Source organism: Herpailurus yagouaroundi, unplaced genomic scaffold (genome assembly GCF_014898765.1).
Source record: "Herpailurus yagouaroundi ecotype Mexico unplaced genomic scaffold, PumYag 29, whole genome shotgun sequence".
Taxonomy (NCBI): domain Eukaryota; kingdom Metazoa; phylum Chordata; class Mammalia; order Carnivora; family Felidae; genus Herpailurus; species Herpailurus yagouaroundi.
In genome coordinates, this window is record NW_024412377.1 from 100,132,536 (window position 1) to 100,148,408 (window position 15,873).

General features: G+C 34.6%; 1 protein-coding gene across 8 annotated transcripts in view; it reads right to left on the reverse strand.

Moving 5' to 3' along the window:
- Positions 1-15,873, reverse strand: part of POLK (DNA polymerase kappa) — a 73,030-nt gene that overhangs the window by 8,097 nt on the left and 49,060 nt on the right. For 7 of the 8 annotated variants that reach the window (XM_040450616.1, XM_040450625.1, XM_040450635.1 and 4 more), the window contains 4 exons: positions 12,128-12,367; positions 10,371-10,495; positions 9,029-9,195; positions 6,706-6,738 (listed from right to left, as the gene is read on the reverse strand). In XM_040450616.1, the coding sequence (XP_040306550.1) occupies positions 6,706-6,738; positions 9,029-9,195; positions 10,371-10,495; positions 12,128-12,367 (565 nt within the window). The remainder of the gene's footprint in view (positions 1-6,705; positions 6,739-9,028; positions 9,196-10,370; positions 10,496-12,127; positions 12,368-15,873) is intronic. The other variant, XM_040450608.1, reaches the window with a different exon arrangement.

Sequence of the window (15,873 nt, forward strand, 5' to 3'; positions counted from 1 at the left end):
CTATAATTCAGGATAATTTAGGAATGAGATAGTATGTTTTAATGGCCTGGCATTAAGTTATATTTTTCTGCAGTACAAAACAAAATTTTCAGGTGAACTAAGATATAATTAAGAAGAAACATCTAAGATCTACATGAATAATGGGAGATCATTTATAGTTAAACTGATTTCACCTACAGTAGTTTTTTTAAAAGGAGGTTAAAGTCTGATATATTGCAACAATAAGAGAAGGGATAAAAACTATATGATCATTTCAGTATCTGCAGAAAAAGCCTTTGACAAAGTATGACATCTACTCATGATAAAAAAAAAACAAAACAACTCAACAAAGTAGGTTTTAGAGGGGTGCCTGGGTGTCTCAGTCAGTTTAGTGACCAACTTTGGCTCAGGTCATGATCTCACAGTTCGTGGGATCAAGCCCTGCGTTGGGCTCTGTGCTGACAGCTCAGAGCCTGGAGCCTGCTTCGGATTCTGTGTGTGTGTGTGTGTGTGTGTGTGTGTGTGTGTGTGTGTGTGTCTGCCTGCCCCTCCCCCATTTGCTCTCTGTCTCTTTCCCTCTCAAAAATAAATAAAACATTAAAAAAATGTTAAGTAGGTTTAGAGGAAACATATCTCAACATAAAAATGCCTTATATGAAAAACCCATAGCTAACATCATACTCAAAGGGGAAGAACTGAGAGCCTTTCCTCTGAAGTCAGGTACAATACAAGGATGTCCACTTTTACCACTTTTATTCAACAAAATACTAGAAGTCCTAGCCACAGCTATCAGACAACAAAAAGAAATAAAAGGCATCCAAATTGGTAAGAAGTAAATCTTTTCACTATTTGCAGAAGACATGATACTATATATAAAAACCTTGAAAGATTCCACTAAAGAGCTACTAGAACTAATAATGAATTCAGTAAGGTTGCAGGATACAAAATCAATGTACATAAATCCACTGCATTTCTATACACTAATTATGAAGCCATGGAAAAAGGAATTAAGAAAATAATCCCATTTACAATGTACTGAAAATAATAAATACCTAAGAATAAACTAAATCAAAGAGGTGAAAGACCTGTACTCTGAAAACTATAAAACACTGGTAAAAGAAATTGAAGACAACACAAAGAAATGGAAAGACATTCCATGTGCATGGATGGGAAGAACAAATATTGTTAAAATGTCTATACTACCCAAAGCAATCATAGATTAAATGTGATCTCTGTCAAAATACCAACAGCATTTTTCACAGAACCAGAACTAACAATCCTAAAATTTGTATGGAGCCCCAAAAGACCCTGAACAGCCACAGCAATCTTCAAAAAGCAAAGCAAAGCTGGAGATAACACAATTCCAGATTTCAAGTTATACTACAAAGCTATAGTAATCAAAACAGTATGGTACTGGAACAAAAACAGACACATAGATCAATGTAACAAAATAGAAATCCCAGAAATAAACTCAACAAAGGAGGCAAGACTATGCAATGGGAAAAAGACAGTCTCTTTAAGAAATTATGTTGAGAAAACTGGACAGCTACACGCAAAAGAATGAAACTGGACCACTTTGTTACAGCATACACAAAAATAAACTCAAAATGGATTAAGGACCTAAATGTGAGACCTGAAACCATAAAAATCCTAGAATAGAGAACAAGCAGTAATTTCTCTGACATTGGCCATGACAATATCTTTCTAGATACGTCTCCTGAGACAAGGGAAACAAAAGCAAAAATAAACTATTGGGACAACATCAAAATAAAAAGCCTATGCACAGCAAAGGAAACAACCAACAAAAACAAAAGACAACCTACTGAATAGGAGAAGATTTTTGCAAAATGACATATCTGATAAAGGGTTAGTACCCAAAACATATCAAGAACTGATACAACTAAATACCACCCCCCCCCCAATAATACAATTAAAAAATGGGCAGAAGCCACATTTCTCCAAAGAAGGCATCCAGATGGCCAACAGAGACACATGAAAAGATGCTCAACATCATTCATCATCAGGGAAATACAAATCAAAACTAAATGAGATATAACCTAGGGGCACCTGGGTGGCTCATTCGGTTGGGCATCCAATTCGACTCAGGTCATGATCTCACAGTCCATGAGTTTGAGCCCCGCATCGGGCTCTGTGCTGACAATTCAGAGCCCTGGAGCCTGCTTCGGATTCTGTGTCTCTCTCTCTCTCTGTCCTGCTCTGTCTCTCTGTCTCAAAAATAAATAAAACATTAAAAATAAATAAATAAATAAATAAATAAATGAGATATAACCTCATACCTGTCAGAATGGCTAAAATAAAAAACTCACGAAACAAATGTTGGCAAGGGTGTGGAAAAAGGGGAACCCTCTTGCACTGTTGGTGGGAATGTAAACTGGTACAGCCACTGTGGAAACAGTATGGAGGTTCCTCAAAAATTTTAAAATAGAACTACCTATAATCTAGTAATCACACTACTGGGTATTTACCCAAAGAATTTGAAAACACTAATTTGAAGGGACATATGCACCCTCACGTTTACTACAGCATTATTTATAATAGCCAAATTATGGGAGCAACCCAACTGTCCATTGATAGATGAATGGATAAAGAAGATGTGGTATATATGTATGCATGTGTACACATATATATATGTGTACACACACACACACACACACACACACACACCCCAATGGAACATTACTGAGCCTTAAAAAAGAATGAAATCTTGCCATTTGCAATGATGCAAATGGATCTAGAGCATATAATGCTAAGCAAATAAGCCAGGCAGAGAAAGACAAATACCATATGATTTCACTCATATATGGAATTTAAGAAGCAAAACAAACAAAGGAGAAAAAAAGAGACAAACAAACAAAAAACCAGACTTGTAACTCTAGAGAACAAACAGATGGTTACCAGAGGGGAGGTGGTTAGGGGGATGGATGAAATAGGTGAATGGGATTAAGAGTACTTATCTTGATGAGCACTGAACAATATATGGAACTGTTGAATTACTACATTGTACACCTGAAGCTAATATAACATATTAACTACATATACTGGGATTTTTAAAAAGTTGATTACAGTCACTAACAGATTATGATAATGCCCTCAGAACTCATAACACATTATTATATACGTGTACATAGACTGCTACAGAGGGTTATCTTAACAAAGTATATATGAGAACATTATTCCAATTACTGTTCATCTACTTTTTGGAATAGAAGTATTTTCAAGTAGACTTAAGGGGGTTGTTCCTGGCACCTAGGTAGAGTTAGTCTAACAGACAACTGGAAATGGAGGGCTGGTGATATTAAATGTAGAAATTTGAATTCATCTGCACCCGAGTATTGAAAGTAGGCAAGGGATCATATTAACATAAAAGAGGAAGATGCTAAAAAGAGACCAGGGTAATGAGTTAAAAATCCTGAGCAGAGGACTATACAGTGAAGAATACCCAGTTCTCCTCCAACCAATGTTTCCAGCTTCCCAATCATTTATATTTCTCCAGAATATTTTATGTATAAGCAAACAAGTAAACATTTTCTCTTAATTTTTTATATAAACAGTAGAATATTAGACACACTGTTTAGCATCTTTTCAATTCATCCTGGTGAGACTTCCTTATGAATAAATAATTCCCTCATTTTTACATGGCAGCCTAATATTTTAATTTAAAGATGTAAGATCATTGAACCAATTCTCTAGATATTTAAGTTACTTTCTTTTACTATCACAAAAAAACATAATGAATAATCTTGTATACATGTAAAATGACATGTGATTACATATGTAAAATGAATTCCTAGAAAAAGAACTATGGGATCAAAGTACAAGTGTATCTGTGATTTTAACAGCCATTGCCAAAATGCTTCACCCCTGGGGTAGGCAAAATAATAGTCCCCAAAGATGTCCAAATCCTAATCTCTTGGAACCCAGTACATTACATGATAAAGGGTACGTTGCAGATATGATTAAGTTAATATAGGGAGAGTATCCTAAATGGTCCAGGTGGGTCCAATGTAATCCCAAGGATTCCCTCCAAGCAGGAGGGTGAGTCGGATAAAGATGAGATGCTAGGTCTGAAGATGATGAGTCAAAGAATACAAGCCGCCTTTAGAAGCTTTTGGCAAGGAAATGGATCCTCCCCTGGATCTTTAGAAAGCATGCAACCCTGCTAATACCTTAATTTTAGGACTCCTGACCTTCAGAACTGTAAGAGAATAAATTTGTGTTCTTTTAAGCCACTAGATCTGTGGTCATTTGTTATAGGACCAGTAAGAAACCAGTACACTCCCTCCAGAGTTTATAAGCTATTTTACTCCCACAGTCTTATCAATAGGGTATCTTTGCCAACCCATTGGTGAAAAGGCTTTCTCAGAGAACCTTCAATCTGCATTTCTTAAACTATAAAGATTGGGAATATTTCCAATGTTTTAAGAGGCATCTGTACTTGCTTCTCTGTTGAGTAACTAGCTCTTTCTTAATTTTTTCCTATTGGCTTGCTGGCCCCTCCCCCACTGTGTAGTTTCTTTCTTTCTTTTTTTTTTTTTTTAAGTTTTTATTTAAATTCCAGTTAGTTAGGAAACAGTCTAATATTAGTTTCAAGTGTAAAATACAGTGACTCAACACTTCCATACATCTGATGTTCATCACAACATGTGAACTCCTTAATTCCCATCACCTATTTCACCCATATGCACACCCACCTCCCTTCTGGTAACTTGTTTGTTCTCTATAGTTAAGAGTATTCAGGGGCACCTGGGTGGCTCAGTCAGTTAAGCGATCTACTTGGGTTCAGGTCATGATCTCATCGTTTGTGTGTTTGAGCCCCGCATCAGGCTCTGTGCTGACAGCCTAGAGCCTGCTTCTGATTCTGTGTCTCCCTCTCTCTCCACCCCTCCACCGCTCATGCTCTGTATCTCAAAACTGAATAAAAATTTTTAAAAAAAATTTAAAGTGTTTCTTGGTTGCCCCTTTTCCCCCTATGCTTGTTTTTGTTTCTTAAATTCCACATATGAGTGAAATCATATGGTATTTGTCTTTCTTTCTCTGACTGGCTTAATTTTTCTTAGGATTATACTCTCTAGCTCCATCCATGTTGTTGCAAATAGCAAGATTTCATTCTTTTTTGTGGCTGAATAATATTCCATTGTGTACATATACCACATCTTCTTTATCCATTCATCTGTTGATGGATCTTTCCATAAATTGTCTACTACAGATAATACTACTATGAACATCAGGGTGCATGTATCCCTCTGAATTAGTATTTTTGTATTCTTTGGTTAAATACCCAGTAGTGCAATTGCTGGATTGCTTCCAACAGTATGAGGAACTTCCATACTGTTTCCACTTCCAAACTGCATCAGTTTGCACTCCTACCAACAGTATAAGAAAGTTCCCCTTTCTCCAAATCCTTGCCAACATGTGTTGTTTCTTGTGTTGCTGATTTTAGCCATTCTGACAGAGGTAGTGTGAGGTAATATCTCATTGTAATTTTGATTTGTATTTCCCTGATGGTGAGTGATGTTGAGCATCTTTTCATGTGTCTGTTGGCCATCTGGATTTCCTCATTGGAAAAATGTCTGTCCATGTGTTCTTTCCATTTTTAACGGATTATTAAGTTTTTGGATGTTGAAATTTGTAAGTTCTTTATATATTTTGTATACTAACCCTTTATTAGATATGTCATTTGCAAATATTCTTTCCCATTCTGCTGGCCCTTTCCTAACAAATGTTAATATTAGCTAATATTAATATTCTTGGGTAGTAAGTAATATTCTCAATAACAAAAGAGAAAATGAAAGAAAAAATTCATTAAATAGGACAGTACTATCTCAATTTTGGATGCGCCACCCCCCCACCACTTCTTTTCCTTTGATTGCTTTTATGTAAATCACAGCCTAAAACAGAAATTTTTATCAAACTCATTTATTGAATATATTGTCTTGTAAAAGTCATTCAGCTTTTCTGATCAAAAATAGTATATGTGAGGGGTGCCCAGCTGGCTCAGTTGGAAGAGTGTGGGACTCTTGATGTTGGGATCATGAATTTGAGCTCCACATTGGGTACAGAGATTACTAAAAATAAATAAGTAAACTTAAATATAATATATGTGAAAAATGAACACAACCTTGTACTAGACCAGTGGTTCTTAAACATTTCAGTGGAACTCTGGTGTTGGGAGGAGAGATAATTGAGGGACTTTTCAATGACATATTTCCCAAAACAATAAACTCCCCTCAGGATTTCATTTGACTGCCAGACAAGATTACAAACCACTTGAACTAGGTCCCCTCTAAGTTCTCTTTCATCAAGCTTACTATTTGATGCTTATGTACATTCACCAATATTTGGAAAGTTTCAGGAGTAATTTCCATGGTGCCTTCTTAAATCTCCCAAATAACTACCCAGTATAATTTTTCTTATCAACAAGGCTAAAAATTAAGATTTAGAATCCTAAAATGCTTGGTTTTCACTGAAGAGAAGCAAAACTAACACTAAAAAAATTAACTGCAGTTAAATTTTTTCCCACTGAGAGAATGGCAAGCAAAGGTAATAAAGCACTGTACTGGGATATTTACTTTAGTAGTGTCAATTACTGAAAAATGTCATTTGGTTTGCAAACAGATTTTTCTGTTTCAGTGATATTTTACTAAAAATTAAAAATCAGTTAAAAAGAACATGAATTATGAACAATTAATAATAACAAAACATTACCTCTCAACGCTCATGCTTTTCCTATCTCCATCCCTTGAAATGAAAAAAAAGAAAAAAAGTTTTCTTTGCATTCTCAACGAAGGCTCAGTTCCATTTAGTCAACTAAGAGGATTTAATATATCAATTACCATTTAAAAATCTCAGTAATGTTTTTTGTCAAAATTTATACACCGTGAGAAACTGAGTTTTTTAAATCTCAAAATAAAACTATCAACAAAGAATACAGATAAGATGCTAATATGATTATGTGTGTAAAGGATCCAGTCTATCTCTATCAAAGAGAATAAATATGAAAATAGGTTGATATTATAAATTGCTTCTGTTAAAAGCCTGAATATCAAAACCATGACTTACAGAAACCAATAGGAGTAAGAAGCATAATCATTTGCAGTTATACAATATATGTAATTAAATATCAATTACCTAGTTTTTGGCCATGTATATTAACTTCACTCTCTTATAGTTACTTATTACTCATTTTTACTACTCTATATAAACTTCAGTTAGAATTTGGACACAGTAGTAGGATGATTGGGAATCTAATCCATCTAGTTTGGTTGGATTCTAGCTGTCCTGATAGGAGTAATTGAAACCAAAAAGCTGAAATGATATGTAGATTATTCGTTTTTCACATACTGAATGAACCTATTAGGAATAAGGCACTGTTCTAGGCATTGGGCATATAGTTATGACCAAAACAGAGCAAGTTCCTATCCTTAAGAAACATATCTTAGCGGAGGGAGACAAGTAAACAAATATAGAAGTAAATATGGAATATGTTAGCAGTTGAGAATAACTATAGATTAAAAAATAAAGCAGGATAGGGGAATAGAGAATGTACATAGAAGAGAAGGGAGGTTTGATATATTATAAATTACCTATGCGTTTCACTTCAGAGCATTACCTACATCTTTAAATACCACAGTTTAATATACACTATGTTATATCAAGAACTATATTATTTTCAAGCACTATGGAAATAAAAAGAGGATAATTCTTAGATTAAAGAAGAAAGTCTTATTTCCCATTACCTTCAAATATTAGACTATGCATAGTAATGTGATTTCCTTCTCTGATCTTTCATTATATCCACTTAAGATCAAAGTCAGCTCACTATGAGCTTAAGAATGAGGAACATGGAGATACTGCACAACCTGCAATGTCTACAAGATTTAGCAGGTTTAATTATTTTATCAAACTTCTTTCATATGTCTCCTCAGTAATCTTCCTGCTTTCCTTTAGTTTAAGAATCAGAATATCAAGGAGTTACTTTGAGGGCAGGCTGACAGGATGATAACAAAATTATAAAAATAGTGCCCGTTGTTAATTCCCATTCTTTTTTAAAATTCCTTCTTTTCACCCACTCCCAACCGTGTACGCTTTAGCTCTAAGATACTTCTTTTTAAGACTGAGATCAAAGAGTGGCAGGGAAAAATCCTAGGGCCTCTCCTCTAGCTGTTTCCTCTTCTCCTACATCTTTGTATGGCTGGCCACTTCAGGTCCCTGCCTCTGGGGGGGACATAATCGTTTGCAGTTATACATGTAATTAAATATCAATTACCTAGTTTTTGGTCATGTATATTAACTTCGCTCTCCTATACTTACTACTCATTTTTACTACTCAATAGAACTTCAATTAGATTATGGATCATGCCTCTGGATCATGGCTGCAACCCCCTACTCTTAAGGCCCAAGTCATTTTCCAGTCCCTTACTCTGCCTTACTTTCTTCATTTGTTTATTTGGTTACTTCCTGTTTCCCACACTATTATGTAAACTCCATGAAGGCAGGAGTTTGTCTTGTTTCCTAGTATTCTTCCCAGTGCCTAGAACAGTACCTAACAACGTAATTAGTCAGTATTGAATGAATCTGTCAATTATTTACAAATCTGGAAAATAAAAATATAGTTGTTAGTTCAGAAAGCCTTTCAAAGAATTAAAGAGATTAAATCAAAGAGATTAAATCTCTTTGCTTAAGGGGTAAATTCTGGAATATGAGCCACTTTCCTTCCTTAGCAATCAGAACACCATTGTCGTTATGTTCTAAATGAAAAATAAGACAGGTACAGAAAAGAAAGAACTCATCATGCCTCTTGTCTATCTACCCAATTGCTGTGGCCAACAGCCAAAAAGTGATTCTTTGTTCCTCTTTTCCTTTCCTCCCACCTCCAATCTTTTGACTTTAATTCAAAAATTATATTCTGGAATGAACTAGCCTAAAAAATTTTTTAAACATATTATCCTTAGAGCCTCCATGTCAATGGTTAATATTGCTATTTCAGCAAATGATAAAGAAAAAACAAAATGACTATACACATAGATACCTTGCCAGGAGTGTTGAACCTAGACCCAGGGAAATATGAAGGAAATGATGCCAAGATGTTTCAGAGAAAAGAAGAGAAAGTAATGCCCTCTGTTGGTAGAGTTCTGTACAAGTAATAATTCCAAGGGCCTTTAACATTTTCTCTGTAACTTTTCCTATGCCAGACACCTAGAAAAGAGTCAATATTTATCATTAATAAAGTTTTACATTAAGGCAAGAACAGATATTTAACCTCATTATACCTTTTATAACCAATAAAAGGTACGAATAATGTGACTATCTTCACAAGTCATGCAAGAAAACTGCTTTAATTATTTTTGGGCACATCTAAACAAGTGCTATAAGGAATTAAAAATTTTAAATTTCAGGTAATTTGAAAAAGTATTAAAAAAAGAATTCTATTATAGAAACTTAGAAAATGGAATAAACAAATTAAAAATAAACAGCAAAACTTATGAATCTTTAGTATACTATTATCTGTTGTGACCCACTAAAGCTGTTATGTTCCAAAGTTCTCTGACCCCAGAACTTTTTTTTTAATGGAACATCTACTCATACCTTGAAAACCACACTGGAAAATGCTGCTTTATAGTTACATGTTATATATTCTAAACTATTCATTGATCACACATTATATTCTTTGAACTGCTTCTTAGCCTTTTGGCTAAGATCAAGTGTAGTACATTGTATTCTTTGATTACAGACTTTGTTCTGAGCATTGAGAGATTTTTATTTAAATCTACTCCTATACATTATGTTGAGCAAGAAAATTAAGCCCCCAGAACATCAAATAGTGTCTAGTGTAATTATTGTTTTTTAAAAAAGCATATATATGCAGAAAAATCTACAAGCTGTAAAAAATAGTAAAACACACCCTTTCTCTTACCCTGAGGGATCATTTTACCATTTTAAAGATAATATTTTTTTTGGTCAAAACAAATTTCTAAATCTCTGAAGTCTCATACCTATTGATCTGGTGGCACCTAGACTTTAGAACTAAAATAGTATATTAAGTGATAGCTGAAAGGACTCTTCCAAGTATTCTTTTTATTTCTGTTCTTCTTAGTAGCAGTACACTTAAAAATCTTTCATCTATTACTTTCTTAAAATTTTTCAGCAAACAAGCTTCTTAAACCTCAGTTTAGGGTTTCATACAAAGATTTCTTCAAGCCCAAACTCAATCATCCATTTTACTTCTTGCTTGTTACCTATACCTCTAGAACTTTTCAGCAAAGAATGATTATTACCATCCTAAATAGTGTCTCTTCCAAGTATATTTATATGAATACATATATGTTTATTTATATAAATAAAATTTATATAAACTCTATATAAAATCTCACCTTTCTAATGGGTAAGTCCTTGATGAAATCCATCACAGCTTCTCTATTGGGGAGAATTTGGTATTGTCCATTTGGTTTATTCTTATCACTGCATACTTTTGCTAACATTGTATTTGGGGCAATGCCTTAAAAGAAGAACACCCTGATGACTCAAAGGAGTTGACATATATGATTTTAAAATATATGATGACAATACTGAAAAAAAATGGTGAGTGCAAAACATCTGAAATGATGTGGAATGGTACTTTAAAAATAACATTTGATAACTTCCTATCTCCTCAGGGCTCGATACGATTTTAGGAAAAGGAAATGTAGTAGTTACTGTGACAGCAAAAATAAGGAACATTTAATCTCTCCATGGTATCTTATTTTATTTTTAAAAATTTTTAATGTTTATTTATACTTTTGGGAGAGACAGAGTGACACAGCATGAGCGGGGGAGGGGCAGAGAGCGAGGGACACACAGAATCTAAATCAGGCTCCATACTCTGAGCTGTCAGCACAGTTCAAACTCACTAACTGTGAGATCATGACCTGAGCCGGGGTCAGATGCTTAACTGACTGAACCACCCAGGCACCCCTCTCTCCATGGTATTTTAAAGTCTACGAGTAATTTATGAGTTTAAGTAATATCATTAGTTTATGTACCATTTTTAGTAGCAATACAGGGCTGACTTATAGAAAAGATCCAGAATATAACTTAGGATGGATGTTCACTCTTTGAAAAGGTCTTCTGTATAGATTATCCACATAAAAAAAATCAGGGCGCCTGGGTGGCTCAGTCAGTCAAGCATACAACTTTGGCTCAGGTCATGATCTTGCAGTTTGTGGGTTTGAGCCTCACGTTAGGCTTTATGTTGACAATTCAGAGCCTGGAACAAGCTTCGGATTCTGTGTGTCTCTCCCTCTCTCTCTCTCTGCCCCTCCCCTGCTTATGCTCTGTTTCTCTCTGTCTCTTAAAAATAAGTAAATGCTATAAGAAATAAAATAAAAAATAAAATAAGTTAAAAAAAATCAAATATTTTAGGTTGCATTATACTTAAAACAATGATAATAAAATACATGCATTCTTTTCATGTTATACACAAAGCAAATTAATACTTTTCAGGAAGATATTTTAAAATCTCTAGGAGTCTCAATGAGTAAGATAACTTAAAATACTCAAATAGAGTCATTAAGTGATTCATTTCTATTTTTGTACACATCCTACTAAAATTTGTTACTTATTCTCACACTTTGGCATAGAAAGGAAAGATTAATGTAATCATAATATGGCTTTTATAAGATAATGTTAAGACACAGTGATACCCTCATGGGTTACTGACATTTGTGAAGCTCTTTTTCCCTTCACTAGCTGGCCCTAGATTGCTATGTAGCTAGTTGGGGTTTTTTCTATCTTCTACTTTGTGGTCAGCTGGGGTCTTTCCTGAACTGTAATCCTGGACAGGGCTGAAGTCTTCAAAGGGAAAACCAATAAAGCTAAACCAATTAAAATACTGAATGCTAAAAAAAAAAAAGGATAGCTACATTAGATTTATGAAAGTTTTTTCTTTGGGCTCATGGGCCTTTCTGCGGAATTCCAATTTACCTGAAGGTTCACAGTATTCTGAATAGGTAAAGTCATTAGGAATTGAAATCATAAAGGGTAAGTAAAATGTCACTATATACTTCATAACCAGAAACTACTAATATTACACTTATATTAGCCAGTCTGAAATTTTTAACTATGGGGTAGCCATCAAATCCCTTTTAAGTACCTGCACTGGCTGTCAATGTTGTTTTTTGCTCAATTCTGAAACGAATTTCCTTTACGGCTTCCTCGGCTGATGTTCCAAAAACAATCGCATTTTGGAGTATTTGAGGATTATTTTGCTCTTCAGAGTTTGCTTGGAAAGGATTTCCTTGGGGGTGCAAATCAGGAGGAATGTCATTAAAGAGTAGTGGAGGGATGGATCGCTCCTGCTCACTCACTTTATTCACTTCTTCTCCAGGTTTATCTAAATTATAAACAGGAACAGTAATTATCTTCATAAATTTTCATAAATACAAAAGTACATACTTCATAAATTAGGTTTCCCTACATTCTTTTTAAAGACAAAGCAAATCTAGTTTAGCTTTGTTTCTCTTTTTTTTTTTTTTAGTTTTGTTTCTAAGAACCAAGATGACAAATGTTATTTATATTTTGTAACTGTTTAACAAAGAAAATACTGATTCTAAGTTTTTCTTAAAAGGAATATTATCTATTTCCATGGTATACACTTTAAGAAGAAACATCCTATGTAAAACTCACCAATTTGTGTACCATACCTAAATTAACTAAAATCTAGAAATGGGCCTAGTCACATTACTTCTTTTTTTTTAAAAAGCTTTTTTTCCCTTACTCATTAAATGAGAATTTAGGATTGAGGAAAAATGCATTAGCAATCAAGAATAATTATGCTGAGAAGTAAAGTTTTTTTAGAGAGAAAAAAACCTTCCATTTTCTTCACGGAAGAAACTTTTCAGACATTAAAATACTCTCAATTTCCCTCTTTCAAATGCTGATTTTAATTTTGACTTGCTTACTTATAAAGTACCACTTTTACTAAGGGCACACTTGAAATAAATAGTAATTACTGTTGGAAGTTACGCTTCTTTAAATATACAAATTCTTAAGGTCTGATCAGATTAACTCTGGTCCAAGTTTAAGGGAAAGAAGCCTTTATTATTACCAGTAGGCTATAACCTTGAAAGTAAAATAAAAATAGTAATCTAGTTATTACCTCATTTTAGTTGCATTTTTCACAATTGGACTGTAAAATATACTCAAATTTATGCCAATATCAAAAATGTCCTCATTAAATCCATTAAATCCATTAAAGACTACTTTCAGAGCTTAATGGAAAAGAAATGCAGTTTAAATGTATTTATAAAAATTAAGATTAACAACAGAAATTTCTGATCTCTTCATAATTTTATTACATATAAATGTTTTCTATATTAAGATAAATACAGAAGCAAAAATTAAATTTCTGGTTTCAAGACACATATAAATGCATATTACTTAAAAAACGAACAACTAGGACTTTTAAGGAAGGTTTTTTTAAAGATAATACAAATAGTATGACAAACCACCAGATTAGTTTCAAATTTTAAAGCATCTAATTTGAATTAAGTTACAGAAAGATGTTTTCTAAATCTGAATTCCTAGGAAATCTGAATTCCTAGGCCATATACAAAATAAGTCTTATTTATAAACTTAACATTAGCAGTTATTTATGTGCCTCAGCTGCTTTCATTTTCCATATTCTATTTTTAAAATGATGAATATTTCAGGCACACCTGGATGGCTCAGTAAGTTAAGCATGTGACTTTGGCTCAGGTCATGATTTCACAGTTCATGAGTTCAAGCCCCACATTGGGCTCTAAACTAACAGTGCAGACCCTGCTTGGGGCTCTCTCTCTCTCTTTCCCTGTTCCTCTCTCTCTCTCTCTCCAAGTGGGTAAATTAACTTAAAAAAAAAATCTTTAAAATAAATAAGTAAGTAAGTAAATAAATAAATAAAATGTTAAACATTTCATAAGGCATTATGACTGTGGCAAAGTTGAAAGGTCCCCTTTTCCCCATCTGTATGCGTAAAAGTCAAGGTAAAGAGAGCTGCAGAAAAACTGCAAACCAGTTCATAAGCCCCTTATACAGAGTTCCTTATGCCATGTTTTGTACCTCATGAGTCCATCACAGTACTCTTAGGTGGGTCACTGATAGAACACCATAACAGGAAGCAAAGCATACTGCCTTTAGGTTCATTGTTAGAACAGCTGCTGAATGTTGCAGTCTCCTATTATTCCACCTGTCTAGTTCTCTGTTAGGCCTGCCTCTACAACTACTGCTACAGTAGTTTCTTATTAGCTTTTTGAAAAAAAATCTTTATAATCCCATAACTGAAGTGATCTGAATACAAAACTAAGATTTCTTATAATCTGAAACACTAGGATGAAAGCATCCCATCTGGAAGGCAAGTGCTAAAAGTATATGGTATTTCAGTTTCTTGTATTGCCTCACACTCACCATCCAGATTTATATGGCAGAATAAACATAAAATAATAATTATTGAGGCACCTAGGTGGCTCAGTCGGTTAAGCATCCCACTCTTGATTTCGGCTCAGGTCATGATGTTAGGGTTCTTGAGACCAAGCTTCGTGTTGAGCTCTGCACTGACAGCATGGAGCCTACTTGGGATCCTCTGTTTCCCCCTGTCTGTCCCACCACCCTGCACTTGTGCACACATCCATGCATGCGGTCTCTCTCTCAAAATAAATAAATATTTTTTTTAAATATTAATTATTTTATTTGCACATAGACAAAGTAGTTAGCAATACTTTTCCAAAGACTGCACCTTTCAGAAAAGAGGCAAACAGCAGAAAAATGTCTTAGACTTCAGAGGAAGATGTATCAGTCACCTGCCATGGCTCCAACTTACTACTGACTGCTTCCCATGGCATAATGTGAAATCAGGTATGCTGAAAAGTCCAGCCCACAGGGATTTATATATGAGGGAAAAAAGCTAAAACTATTTAAATAGCTTAAAAATGTGAAATACAGGGGCGCCTGGGTGGCGCAGTCGGTTAAGCGTCCGACTTCAGCCAGGTCACGATCTCGCGTTCCGTGAGTTCGAGCCCCGCGTCAGGCTCTGGGCTGATGGCTCGGAGGCTGGAGCCTGTTTCCGATTCTGTGTCTCCCTCTCTCTCTGCCCCTCCCCCGTTCATGCTCTGTCTCTCTCTGTTCCAAAAAAATAAATAAAAATGTTGAAAAAAAAAATTAAAAAAAAAATGTGAAATACAAAAAAGTACATAAATAACTATATTAAAAATTCACATGCTCAAAGTGAGTTTGAATGTAGTATAATAAATGAACGGTAGTAGAGAATGAAAACATTTACCTTAGTCTCAATGTAATTTTTTAAAATATATTGTGAAAATAATTGTTATAGGAGACCCTCATGGAGATGCTCTGATACAACCTTTGAATGGTTCCCCCACCTTCTCTTGTGAAAAGTAAGGAAATAAATTAAGATATAAAGCAAACATGACACCAGGTTTGTGCTGCTTCCCCCAAACAATAAAGTTATACTACAGAAAATCTTTTGCTCTAAGCCTCTGTGTCCAGGAATCATGCTTGTTTATCGTTTAATGTTTGTATTAAAGAGAGAGACCTATTCCTTAGAGTTCTAAATAAGATGGTGAAGTTGTGATCTGATGTCCCCATTAAACTTGCTCTAAAGATGTGACCTCTAAACAATATGAGAGAATTTTTATGTCACTGAAGAAAACCCATCATTTTTATGCCATCAAAGATCCACCATTGTTGACTCAGGGGAAGTTACAAATGGGTTTCGCTACCACTGTCTGTCCCCCCACCCCCGAAGAAGTCAATGAGTTGTGCACAGGAAATACAGTTGTGGGTTGTGAACAAACTCTGTTTCTACCTTTTCATCCAGGTGAATTTTGTTCAGGGGTCTAGGAC